This window comes from Oncorhynchus tshawytscha, linkage group LG19 (assembly GCF_018296145.1).
Source record: "Oncorhynchus tshawytscha isolate Ot180627B linkage group LG19, Otsh_v2.0, whole genome shotgun sequence".
Classification (NCBI taxonomy): Eukaryota; Metazoa; Chordata; class Actinopteri; order Salmoniformes; family Salmonidae; genus Oncorhynchus; species Oncorhynchus tshawytscha.
The window spans coordinates 16,021,717-16,034,866 of NC_056447.1; the positions used below are offsets into that span (position 1 = coordinate 16,021,717).

The following is a 13,150-nucleotide window of genomic DNA, read 5'->3' on the forward strand; positions in this document are numbered from 1 at the left end:
TTCAAGCAGACTACCATAGTCCCTGTGCCCACGAACACAACCTGCCTAAATGACTACAGACCCGTAGCACTCACGTCTATAGCCATGAAGTGTTTTGAAATGTGAGAGTGGTATTCATTGACAACAGCTCAGCGTTCAACACCATAGTACTCTCATAGCTCATCAACTAGCTAAGGCTCCTGGGACTTAACACCTCCCTCTGCAACTGGATCCTGGACTTCCTGACGGGCCGCCCCCAGGTGGTAAGGGTAGGCAACTACACATCTACTACACTGATCCTCAACACTGAAGCCCCCCAGGGGTGCGTTTTCAGTCCCCTTCTGTACTCCCTGTTCACCCACGACTGCATGGCCAGGCACGACTCCAACACCATCATTAAGTTTGCCGACAACACAATGGTGGTAGGCCTAATCACCAACAATAATGAAACAGCCTACATGGAGGTGGTCAGAGATTTTGCAGTGTGGTGTCAGGACTATGACCTCTCCAACAACGTGAGCAAGACTAAAGAGCTTATCGTGGACTACAGGAAAAGCGGGGCCAAGCACGCCCCCATTCACATCGATGGGGCGGTAGTGGAACGGGTCGAGAGCTTAAAGTTCCTTGCCGTCCACATAACTAACAAACTATCATGGTCCAAACACACCAAGACAGTTGAAAAGGGCACGACAACTCCTATTCCACTTCAAGAGACTGATATGATCTGGCATGGGTCCCCAGATCCTCAAAAGGTTCTACAGCTGCACCATTGAGAGCATCCTGACTGGTTGCATTACCTCTTGGTATGGCAACTGTTCGGCTTCCGACCGCAAGGTTCTACAGAGGGTAGTGCGTACGGCCCAGTACATCACTAGGGCCAATCTTGCTGCACCCAGGACCTCATACATGATGGTGTCAGAAGGCCAAATCGGAATAGCCTATTTCAAGATTTCATAACAATCGGTAATCAGCATTTCTGGATGCCGATTATGGACGATTATATTGCAATCCACGAGGAGACTGCATGGCAGGCTGACCACCTGTTACGTGAGTGCAGGCAGCAAGGAGCCAGGGTAAGTTGCAAGCTAGCATTGAACTTATCTTATAAAAAAAAATATCAATCTTAACATAATCACTAGTTAACTACACATGGTTGATATTACTAGTTTAACTAGCTTGTCCTGCGTTGCATATAATCAATGCGGTGCCTGAAACTGTGTCACTTCTATTGCATTCAGTGTAAGCAGAGTCAGGGTATATGCAGCAGTTTGGGTCGCCTAGCTCATTGCGAACTGTGTGAAGACCATTTCTTCTTAACAAAGACCGTAATTAATTTGCAAGATTTTTACATAATTATGATATAACATTGAAGGTTGTGCAATGTAACAGCAATATTTAGACTTAGGGTTACCACATGTTCGATAGAATACGGAACGGCTCCGTATTTCACTGAAAGAATTAACATTTTGTTTTCTAAATGATAGTTTCCGGATATGACCATATTAATTACCTAAGGCTCGTATTTCTGTGTGTTTATTATAATTAAGTCTGATTTGATATTTAATAGAGCAGTCTGACTGAGCGGTGGTAGGCAGCAGCAGGCTCGTAAGCATTCATTGAAATCGCACTTTCCTCCGTTTGCCAGCAGCTTTACGCAATGCTTGAAGCACAGTGCTGTTTATGACTTCCAGCCTATCATCTCCAGAGATTAGGCTGGCAATACTAGAGTGCTTATACGAACATCCAAAAGTCAAAGGTATATGAAATACAAATGGTATAGGGAGAAATAGTCCTATAATTCCTATAATAACTATCATTTATCTTCTTACCTGGGAATATTGAAGACTCATGTTAAAAGGAACCACCAGCTTTCATATGTTCTCATGTTCTGAGCAAGGAACTTAAACGTTAGCTTTCTTACATGCAAATATTGCACTTTTATTTTCTTCTCCAACACTTTGTTTTTGCATTATTTAAACCAAATTGAACATGTTTCATTATTTATTTAAGACAATATAAATCTATTTAATGTATTATATTAAGTTAAAATAAGTGTTCATTGAGTATTGTTGTAATTGTCATTAATTACAAATATACATATATATATATATAAACAAAAATAGACCGATTTACCCAGAATCTGCCTTTTTTGGTCCTCCAATAATCGGCATCAGCGTTGAAAAATCGTTATCGGTAGACCTCTAGTTGACAGTACATGTTAGAGCAAAAACCAAGCCATATTGTTGAAGGAATTGTCCGTAGCGCTCAGAGACAGGATTGTGTTGAGGCACAGATCTGGGGAAGGGTACCAAAAAATATCTGGAGCATTGAAGGCTCTCAAGATCACTGTGGCCTCCATCATTCTTAAATGGAAGATGTTTGAAACAACCAAGACTCTTCTTAGAGCTGGTCAAACTGCGCAATCAGGGGAGAGGGAGGTGACCAAGAACACGTTGGTCACTCTGACAAAGCTCTAGAGTTCTTCTGTGGAGATGGGAGAACCTTCCAGAAGGACAACCATCTCTGCAGCACTCCACTAATCAGGCCTTTATGGTAGAGTGGCCAGACTGAAGCCACTCCTCAGTAAAAGGCACATGACAGCCCGTTGGGAGTTTGCCAAAAGGCACCTAAAGACTCTCAGACCATGAGAAACAAGTTTCTCTGGTCTGATGAAACCGAGATTGAACTCTTTGGCCTGAATTCCAAGCATCAAGTCTGGAGGAGACCTGTCACCATCCCTACGGTGAAGCATGGTGGTGGCAGCAGCATCATTCTGTGGGAATGTACACTACCGTTCAAAAGTTTGAGGTCACTTAGAAATGTTCTTGTTTTTGAAAGAGAAACACATTTTTTTGACCATTAAAATAACATGAAAGCGATCAGACATACGGTGGAGACTTTGCTAATGTTGTAATTGACTTGTTGCTGGAAACTGCATTTTTAATGGAATATCTACGTAGGCGTGAAGAGGCCCATTTATCAGCAACCATCACACCTGTGTTCCAATGGCACGTTGGGTTAGCTAATCCAAGTTTATAATTTTACCCGCAAAGCACCAGTCTCAATGTCAACAGTGAAGAGGCGACTCCGGGATGCTGGCCTTCTAGGCAGATTTGCAAAGAAAAAGCCATATCTCAGACTGGCCAATAAAAATAAAAGATTAAGATGGGCATAAGAACACAGACACATAACAGAGGAACATCCCGGAGTCGCTTCTTCACTCTTCACTGTTGACGTTGAGACTGGTGTTTTACGTGTACTATTTAATGGAGCTACCAGTTGAGGACTTGTGAGGCATCTGTTTCTCAAACGAGACACTCTAATATACTTGTCCTCTTGTTCAGTTGTGCACTGGGGCCTCCCACTCCTCTTTCTATTCTGGTTAGAGCCAGTTTGCTCTGTAACACAGCGTTATATGAGGTCTTCAGTTTCTTGGCAATTTCTTGCATGGAATAGCCTTAATTTCTCAGAACAGGAATAGACTAATGAGTTCCAGTACAAAGGTCTTTGTTTCTTGCCATTTTGAGCCTGTAATCGAACCCACAAATGCTGATGCTCAACTAGTCTAAAGAAGGCCAGTTTTATTGCTTCTTTAATCAGGACAACAGTTTTCAGCTGTGCTAACATAATTGCAAAAGGGTTTTCTAACGATCTATTAGCCTATCAAAATGATAGATTTGGATTAACTAACACAATGTGCCATTGGAACACAGGAGTGATGGTGGCTGATAATGGGCCTCTGTACGCCCATGTAGATATTCCATAAAAAAATCTGCTGTTTCCAGCTACAATAGTCATTTACAGCATTAGCAATGTCTACACTGTATTTCTGATCAATTTGATGTTATTTTAATGGACAAAAAAGGGAGGTGGTCAGAGACCTGACCGTGTGGTGCCAGGACAACAACCTTTCCCTCAACGTGATCAAGATAAAGGAGATGATTGTGGACTACAGGAAAAGGAGGCCCGTGCACGCCCCCATTCTCATTGACAGGGCTGTAGTAGAGCAGATTGAGAGCTTCAAGTTCCTTAGGGTCCACATCACCAGCAAACTATCATGGTCCAAGCACACCAAGACAGTCGTGAAGAGGGCACAAAACCTATTCGCCCTCAGGAGACTGAAAAGATTTGGCATGGGTTCTCAGATCCTCAAAAGGTGCACCAGCTGCACCATCGAGAGCATCACTGGTTGCATCACTGCCTGCTATGGCACCTGCTTGGCCTCTGACCTCAAGGCACTACAGAGGGTAGTGCGTACTGCCCAGTACATCACTGGGGCCAAGCTTCCTGCCATCCAGGACCTCTATACCAGACGGTGTCGGAGGAAGGCCCTAAAATTTGCCAAAGACTCCAGCCACCCTAGTCTCTGCTACTGCACGGCAAGCGGCACCGGAGCGCCAAGTCTAGGTCCGAGAGGTTTCTAAAAGGCTTCTACTCCCAAGCCATAAGACTCCTGAACAGCTAAGCAAATGGCTGCCTAGACTACCCCCCCCTTTACGCTGCCGCTACTCTCTGTTATTATCTATGCGTATATCTATGTATCTTCCTAAATTGTAAAGTGTTCTAGCCTGTATGGACGTTGTTTTTTGAACAGTAACTGTTTCAACATTTTTACATGCTGTGTCACAAGTGTATTAGCCTCCCACTCATGCTACAAAGAAGTTAACATGATGCAGCCCAGACTCCCATTGCAAGCTAGCAATGATTAAGTGGAGCAGGCACGGTGCTTACTATAATAAAGGGTCGGCTGAGCTGATAGACAGGCATGATCTGTGAGACACATTTGACTGAAGTAACAAATTCTAGTACCGAACTGTTTTTAATATCCTGGTATCGAAAAAGTACCAGCGTTTCGGTATACTGAGCAGCACTATTTGTTAGGCAATTTGTTTGTCAATTTATTTATAATTAGATACATGCAGCTTCTCTTCTGTCCTTACTTGATGCTCTACAATACTGATAAAGCCTTGCTCACCAGAATGTCATATATCCATAGAGCGAATGCATCATCAACAATATAGTTAACATCTGTAAAGTGTTCTCTTTAATTGCTGCTTCCCTCGAAGAGTGGTAGTGGCAGCTGCAATTTGATAAATTAGTATCACTATAATCTTCAACTTGTCCATCTACCTTTACATTTTGCAAAACTCTTGCAATGGCAAACGTTGTGGATTGTTGCAGATAGAAATGTCATGAATGGAACTGATGTGATTCCTAATTCTATATGTCAGAGTGATGTTTTTTGTGCATAACATATTTCTATCTTAATGTTCCTCTCCTCCGTACCCCTGGCAGGCAGTGCAATGCCAGCAGGAACGCTGCGTGGCCACGCTGCTAGAGCATGATGCCGAACCTAATCTGGTGGACATCAATGGCAACACGGCCCTGCACCTGGCCTCCTGCATACCTGCCTTCTCCACCGCTATGCTGCTGCTGGAGCACGAGGCCAATGTCAACGCCCAGAACAAGGTGAGCCGTGGGTCCATAAGTGACAATATGGTGGTAGCTCCAACTTGTAGTAGGAGCAATATGGTGGTAGCTCCATCTTGCACTATGATAGGCCAGGTTGAATTGTCTCCCTATTGGTTACACCAGAAGTGCCAAACTCAATTATTTTAGGGCTGAGCATCAGCGGGTTTTCGCACCTCCCTTGTACTTAATCTACTAGTTAGGAATTCCCCTCATCTGGTTGTCTAGATCTTAATTTTGGACACATTTTAAAGGAAATAATAAAAACCAGAAGACACACAGGAACGGCCCTGCAGGATTTGAGTTTGACACCCTTGGCTTACACCAACCCAATCCTACAGATGAGTCAATTTGTTGCTCACAGATCCTCTAGCACCACTCAGGACTGTCACTGCTCAGGCACTGGTCCGAGAGAGAGATCTTAACAAGGCCCCAGATTGCTGAAGAGTAATCCTGACTCATAGGTTGATAGAGAAAGAGGATGAAGCTGAGGGTAGGAGAGCTGTTACTGTGGTACAAACATGACTAAGCTATGTGGATCTACAAGATATTTGACAATGCATGTTTGGATGATCTTGCAGGAGGGATACTCCCCTCTGACTATGGCAGTGAAGGAGAATCATGCCGAGATGGTCGAGTTCCTCCTCAAGGAGGGGGCCGACGTCAACACTAAGGACCAGGGACACAGGTGGGTTTGTGTGATGCTTTTAAAGATCAAATCCATTTTCCTGAGATGGAGAGATCTGGTTGAATAGTAAACAAATAAATTATATCAAAGAAATTCATTATTTGACCCTTGTCAAATAATGTGGACAATGTCCACAATGTGGATACAATGCATTTAAGCATTTGTCGAGGATGACCCAAAGAAGTTAAATGTAAAAGTAGGTGGACACCTGCTCGTCAAACATCTCATTCCAAAAATCAATGTCATTAATATGGAGTTGGTCCCCCCTTTTGCTGCTATAACAGCCTCCTCTTCTGGGAAGGCTTTCCACTAGATGTTGGAACATTGCTGTGGTGCCTTGCTTCCATTCAGCCACAAGCATTAGTGAGGTCTGGCACTGATGTTGGGCCATTAGGCCTGGCTCGCAGTCGCTGTTCCAATTAATCCCAAAGGTGTTCGATGGGGTTGACGTTAGGGCTTTGTGCAGGCCAGTCAAGTTCTTCCACACTGATCTCAACAAACCATTTCTGTATGGACCTCTCTTGTGAACGAACGGGGGCATCCTGAAGCAGGAAAGGGCCATCCCCAAACTGTTGCCAAAGAGTTGGAAGCACCGATTTGTCTAGAATGTCATTGTATGCTGTAGCGTTAAGATTCGCCTTCACTGGCACTATGAAAAACAGCCCCAGACCATTATTCCTCCTCCACCAAACTTTATTGTTGGCATTATGCATTTGGGCAGGTAGCTTTCTCCTAACATCCGCCAAACCAAGATTTGTCTGTCGGACTGCCAGATGGTGATGCGTGATTCATCACTCCAGAAAACGCGTTTCCACTGCTCCAATGGTGGTGAGCTTTTACACTCCTCCAGCCGAGGATTGGCATTGCCCATGGTGATCTTATGCAACCAATTTCATCAAGTTTTCGACAAACAGTTATTGTGCTTACATAGCTTCCAGAGGCAGTTTGGAACTCGGTAGTTAGTGTTCCAGCCCGAGGACAGACAATTTCTAAAAGCTACGCGCTTCTGCATTCGGCAGTCCTGTTCTGTGAGCTTGTGTGGCCTACCACTTCGTGGCTTAGCTGTTGTTGCTCCTAGACCTTTCCACTTCACAATAACACTTACAGCTGACCGGGACAGCACTAACAAGGCATAAATTTGACAAACTGACTTGTTGGAAAGGTAATGTACAATGACGGTGCCACGTTGAAAGTCAGAGCTCTTCAGTAAGGCCATTCTACTGCCTTTTGTTTCTCTATGGAGATTGCATGGCTGTGTGCTCGATTTTAAAGACTTGTCAGCAACCTAAATACATTTGGCCAAACTTCAAACATGTTACACATTCACAGCTAAAAGCTAAATTGCAGTAAAAGTCACAGCCAAAATAATTTAACTGCAAAACATAACACATTTGTATAGTCCTCCAGATGACAATGGTTGCTGTCCTTGGGAATAGATGGCAGAACTAGCCAGCCAGCATCATTCACTGTCCAATCCGTTTTGGTTGCAACGACTTGCAAGTAGCCTGGCTCCGCCTTGCCTTGCACATTTTGTCATTGTCTCGCCATCCTCGCTGAGTTGAGTCAGATCAGTCATTACTCTAAACCTTCCCAAGTGATCTCCAGTGGCTTAATGGTCTCCCAGTCCCGGTGTAGCATGCTTCCATTACAGCGCCACGATTCAGCACGAGTCCAGTCTGTCCAAGCCTCCCGACACCTCGGAAGAAATCCCCGGCATGAGCTCCCCAAAGACAGTATGTTCAAATGAAAACCGCATTGGCAAAGCTAGCAGCTATCTTAGCAGTCCAGTAGCTCTAATACATTTCCTGCTGCTATTGAAAATAACAGATCCCAGATTTACTTGATCTCTATCTGTCTACCAATAGCTTGCAGAAAAATAATTGAACATAAAAACACTAAATATAATAACATTTGCTAGCTCTTAACAGCCCAGCTAGGCTGCCCCCTAGGGCACCATGGCAACTCTTCCTTCTTTCTTCCCTGCCTTGATGTAATCTGTGATCTGACACACATTATTAGGTGACGGCAAGGGTTCCATTACTTAGCTTTTGTCATATCTGTGATTAGGTTACTTCAAGAAAGGGAATGGAGTTTTGGAATGCTTTTGATTCTGATATTGGAGAATGCACAGACCGATATGTGCACGTTTATTCAACCTTCATCTTATGCTACCTTTAGGTCCCCATTGATGATCGCTGCTTGCAATGGACAAATCAGTATGGTGCGGCTACTCCTGCAGTACGACGCAGACATCACCTTAAAGGACAATAATGGATGGTCGTCCGATGACTATGCTGTGATGAATGGACACCACGCGTAAGTACTCAAACTGTCAATACCTTAGACATGGAATCATGTAGTAACCAAAAAAGTCTTAAACAAATCAAAATAAATTTTATATTTGAGATTCTAAAAAGTAGCCACCCTTTGCCTTGATGACAGCTTTGCACACTCTTGGCGTTTATCTGGCATTTAACTTCAACAGTCTTGAAGTTCCCACATATGCTGAGCACTTGTTGGCTGCTTTTCCTTCACTCCGTGGTCCCACTCATCCCAAACCATCACAATTGAGTTAAGGTTGGGTGATTGTAGAGGCCAGGTCATCTGATCCATCACTCTCCTTGGTCAAATAGCCCTTACACAGCCTGGAGGTGTGTTGGGTCATTGTCCTGTTGAAAAACAAAAGATAGTCCCACTAAGCGCAAACCAGATGGGATGGTGTATCGCTGCAGAATTCTGTGTTAGCCGTGCTGGTTAAGTGTGCCTTGAATTCTAAAAAAAATCACAGACCGTGTTACCAGCAAAGCACCATGACACCACCACCTCCATGCTTCACGGTGGGAACCACACATGCAGAAATCATACATTCACCTACTCTGCGTCTCACAAAGACAGCGGTTGGAAGCAAACATCTAAAATTAGGATTCGTCAGACCAAAGGACAGATTTCCACCGGACTAATATGCCAAGCGTCACTTCTGGAGGAAACATGGCACCATCCCTACGGTGAAGCATGGTGGTGGCAGCATAATGCTGTGGGGATGTTTTTCAGAGGCAGGGACTAGGAGACTAGTTAGAATTCACCTACCAACAGGAACAACGACCCCCTAAGCACACAGCCAAGACACTGCAGAGTAGCGGAATAAGTCTCTGAATGTCCTTGAGTGGCCCAGCCAGAGCCCGGACTTGAACCAGATCGAACATCTCTGTAGACACCTGAATATAGCTGTGCAGCGACACTCCCCATCCAACCTGATAGAGCTTGATTGGATCTGCAGAGAAGAATAGGAGAAACTCCCCGAATACAGGTGTGCCAAGCTTGTTGCGTCATACCCAAGATGACTCAAGACTCTTCGCTGCCAAAGGTGCTTCAACAAAGTACAGAGTAAAGGGTCTGAATACTTATGTCAAAGTGATATAAGTTTTTTATATTTAATCAATTTTCTAAAATGGCTTAACCTGTTTTTGCTTTGTCATTGTGGGAGATTGTGTGTAAATTGAGGGGGGCGGAAATAATTTGATAATTTTTGGAATAAGTCAAGGAATATTGTGTAAAAAGTCAAGGGGTCTGAATACGTTCCAAATGCACTATGTACTCTATATGGTCAGCAGTATGTGGATCCCTGCTTGTCAAACATCTTGTTCCAAAATCATGGGCATTTATATGGAGTTGGTCACCCCCTTTGCTGCTTTAAAACTTCCTAAGGTTAGGGGGCACTATTTTCTCATCCGGATGACAAGTGTGCCCAAAGTAAACTGCCTGCTACTCAGGCCCAGAAGCTAGGATATGCATATAATTGGTAGATTTGGATAGAAAACACTAAAATTATGTCTGAGTATTATGTCTGAATATACTCCCTGTTCACCCATGATTGCGTGGCCAAGCACGACTCAAAGACCATCATTAAGTTTGTTGACGACACAATAGTGGTAGGCCTGATCACCGACAGCGATGAGATGGCCTATAGGGAGAAGGTCAGAGACCTGGCCGGGTGATGCCAGGACAACAACCTATCCCTCAATGTGAGCAACACAAAGGAGCTGAAGGTGGACTATAGGAAAAGGAGGGCGGAACAGGCCCCCATTCTCATCGACGGGGCTGAATTGGAGCAGGTCGATAGTTTCAAGTTCCTTGGTGTCCACATCACCAACAAACTGTCATGGTCCAAACACACAAAGACAGTTGTGAAGATGGCATGACAACACCTTTTCCCCATCAGGAGACTGACATGATTTGGCATGGGTCCCCAGATCCTCAAAGTTCGACAGCTGCACCATCAAGAGCATCACCGCCTGGTATGGTTGCATCACCGCCTGGTATGGCAGGTTCTCGGCATCTGACCATAAGGCGCTACAGAGGGTAGTGCGTACAGCCCAGTACATCACTTGGACCAAGCTTTCTGACATCCAGGACCTATATACTAGGTGGTGTCGGAGGAAGGCCCTAAAATTTGCCAAAGACTCCAGCCACCCTAGTCATAGACTGTTCTCTCTACTACCACTCGGCAAGCGGTACCAGAGCGCCAAGTCTAGGACCAAAAGGCTCCTCAACAGCTTCTAACCCAAAGCCATAAGATGGCTAAACAATTAATCAAATGGCCGCCCGGACTATTTACATTGACACCCCTCCTTAGTTTTTACACTGCTGCTACTCGCTGTTTGTTATCTATGCATAGTCACTTTACAAATGACCACGACTAACCTATAGGCCCGCACATGAACTTTTTATAGAGGCTCATTATTGATATGTAAGTTTGTTACTTTTAGATTATTTCTTTTTTACGTTAGTTTGTTTAGTTAATGTAACTGTTTCTTGAACTGCATTGTTGGTTAAAGCCTTGTAAGTATTCGTTGCATGTGGCAAATAACATTTTATTTGTTGTCCGTTGTCTTTTCTTAGTTGTTTAGCACAGTTAACAGATTTTCTATTCTTGTTCAACCAGCCATATTTTCTCCTTGTTCTGATGTATGCCTGTGATTATGTCTTGTTCTTTTTGTGACTTATGCTGGTGATGAATCCAATTTCCTCTTTGGGGATCAATAAAGTTTATTTAACAGTAGATGCATTTCCAATCCTATGTCATCCTTGTTTCAGTTGTTCCCATCTCATTATTGAGCATGGCACCAAGAGGAAGTCCATGCCATCTCCCGCCCACGCCCCTGCCAAAAAGAAGCGAGCTTCCATGTTGTGCAGCCCTTCCGAAGAAGCAGGCTTCTCTCTGGGGGGACCAGCAACTGACAAAGATGGTACATAAAGGATTCCATTTCATCTCATAATGTTACATTGATTTATGTGTGTTTACTAATGACTATAATGCAAATTTAAGTTACTGTATGTATTGTCTTCTGTAACAGGTTAAGGCAATGTGCAATTTTTCATGTTCATTTCCATGTTAATATTATTCATTCACCTCGATTGTTTCATTTACCCCTCATGCAATACCACTTGGCTGGATCTAGAGCAAGGAGCAAGTGAAGGAGGGAGAGGTATTGCCAGCAGTGAAAATAGCACAACAAGATCAGACAAACTTGTAAAGCATTGTGTAATTTCAGAGATGAAAGGAACGTGTTTGTGAGGCATTTAGGCTAAAGTATTTTCTATCTAACTTTGGTATTTAACTGACTAATTTGTGTTCAGCTAGTGTTGGCCTTCTTGATCCCAGCGAGGATAGACTGAGCTTGTTGTTCTATACACTTGATTGCAGTGTTTTGTAGTGAGCTTTTCTCCCGGTGGCTTTTTTAATTTAAGATAGTTAGGGTGTGAAAATCTGCAGTGTATGATTAATCATTTCATGGTGAAGCTGTAGATGTATGTCTTTTGTTATTTGTGATCATCAGCTGATTTTAAATGTTATCACACCTAGAACTGTTGAAATTGATCCTTGACAATACTAATTTGGCTTACCGTGTTGCAGATGTTGAAGACAATTCGCAAACGGAGTCAATAAGCCGGTAAGCAATGATCATCTTAGCCTCGTTCGACCATCCTTATCTCGCGACCTTACATTCTGTATCAAGCGCAGTGGTCAGGATGGGGGAACAGGCTACATCTTCTCTGATATAGTAAGTAAATTTGCACAACCATGAACCTCATTACTTCTCTGCATCAAATTGACTTACATTTTAGGGCGTCAAAAAGTGCAGCAGACGATTCCTGGCCATCCTCAGATGAAGAGGACGAATTGGATATAACCCAAAAGGTCTTTATGATGAAACCATTATTTGCACAACCATCTGTTGATTCATTTTGAGTTTGACTAGCTGTATGATTTTCCTTGTATCTTACAGAAACATCCAAAGCTAAACCTAAAGAATCTGATGAATGCCTCCAAAAAGGGAAAGAATGACGGTAATAATTTAAGTTTGTTCACTTATTAGTAACCCTCTGTTAGTCTGTGGCTGTGTAGTAACTTATCACCCCTGCCCTGTAGCTGTAACCGATCTCGAAAAGCCATGGAGCGGCCCTGAGGCCAAGTGTGAGAGCGAGAACCAAGTCCAGAGAAACTCATCCCTCCCCAAGGCTTTCCCACCCAGCAGTGCCCCCCAGCACCTAGTCTCCCCCTCACCCTCTGCCTCCTTTACCTCCAAACCTGCCCAGATGATCTCTACCTGTCTCCAGAGTTCCAGAAAGGTAATGTAGTGTAGCTAACACTGTGTTAACTTGAGCTTCTGTGTGACACCCTTCTCTCTATTCTCTCCCTTTTCTCCTTTTACTCATCCATTAACACATTTACAAGCAGAAGGCGACGGAACGGAGCTGGAGGAGACTCAGGGGAGTGAGCTGCTCTCCGAGCAGCCGTCTGGTAGTCAGGCGAGAGGTGGAGACTCACCTGAGGAAAGCCCTGAGGGAGATAATGAGGATGATGATGAAGAGGAGGACGAAGATGATGACGAAGACGATGAAGATTACGAGGAGGAAGATGATGAGGATGAGGAGGAAGATGAGGATGATGAAGATGACTATGAAGAAGAGCAGGAAGGCGAAGAGGAGGAAGAGTGTGACGTTGCTGCAACT

The 13,150-nt window shown here is 43.9% G+C and overlaps 1 protein-coding gene across 4 annotated transcripts in view; it reads left to right on the forward strand.

The window, feature by feature from the left end:
• si:ch211-272n13.3 (ankyrin repeat domain-containing protein 26) overlaps positions 1-13,150 on the forward strand; it is a 97,939-nt gene that overhangs the window by 9,585 nt on the left and 75,204 nt on the right. For 3 of the 4 annotated variants that reach the window (XM_042301371.1, XM_042301374.1, XM_042301372.1), the window contains exons 4-12: positions 5,275-5,448; positions 6,030-6,136; positions 8,315-8,452; positions 11,231-11,382; positions 11,596-11,622; positions 12,051-12,087; positions 12,263-12,335; positions 12,424-12,484; positions 12,567-12,766. In XM_042301371.1, the coding sequence (XP_042157305.1) occupies positions 5,275-5,448; positions 6,030-6,136; positions 8,315-8,452; positions 11,231-11,382; positions 11,596-11,622; positions 12,051-12,087; positions 12,263-12,335; positions 12,424-12,484; positions 12,567-12,766 (969 nt within the window). The remainder of the gene's footprint in view (positions 1-5,274; positions 5,449-6,029; positions 6,137-8,314; positions 8,453-11,230; positions 11,383-11,595; positions 11,623-12,050; positions 12,088-12,262; positions 12,336-12,423; positions 12,485-12,566; positions 12,767-13,150) is intronic. The other variant, XM_042301373.1, reaches the window with a different exon arrangement.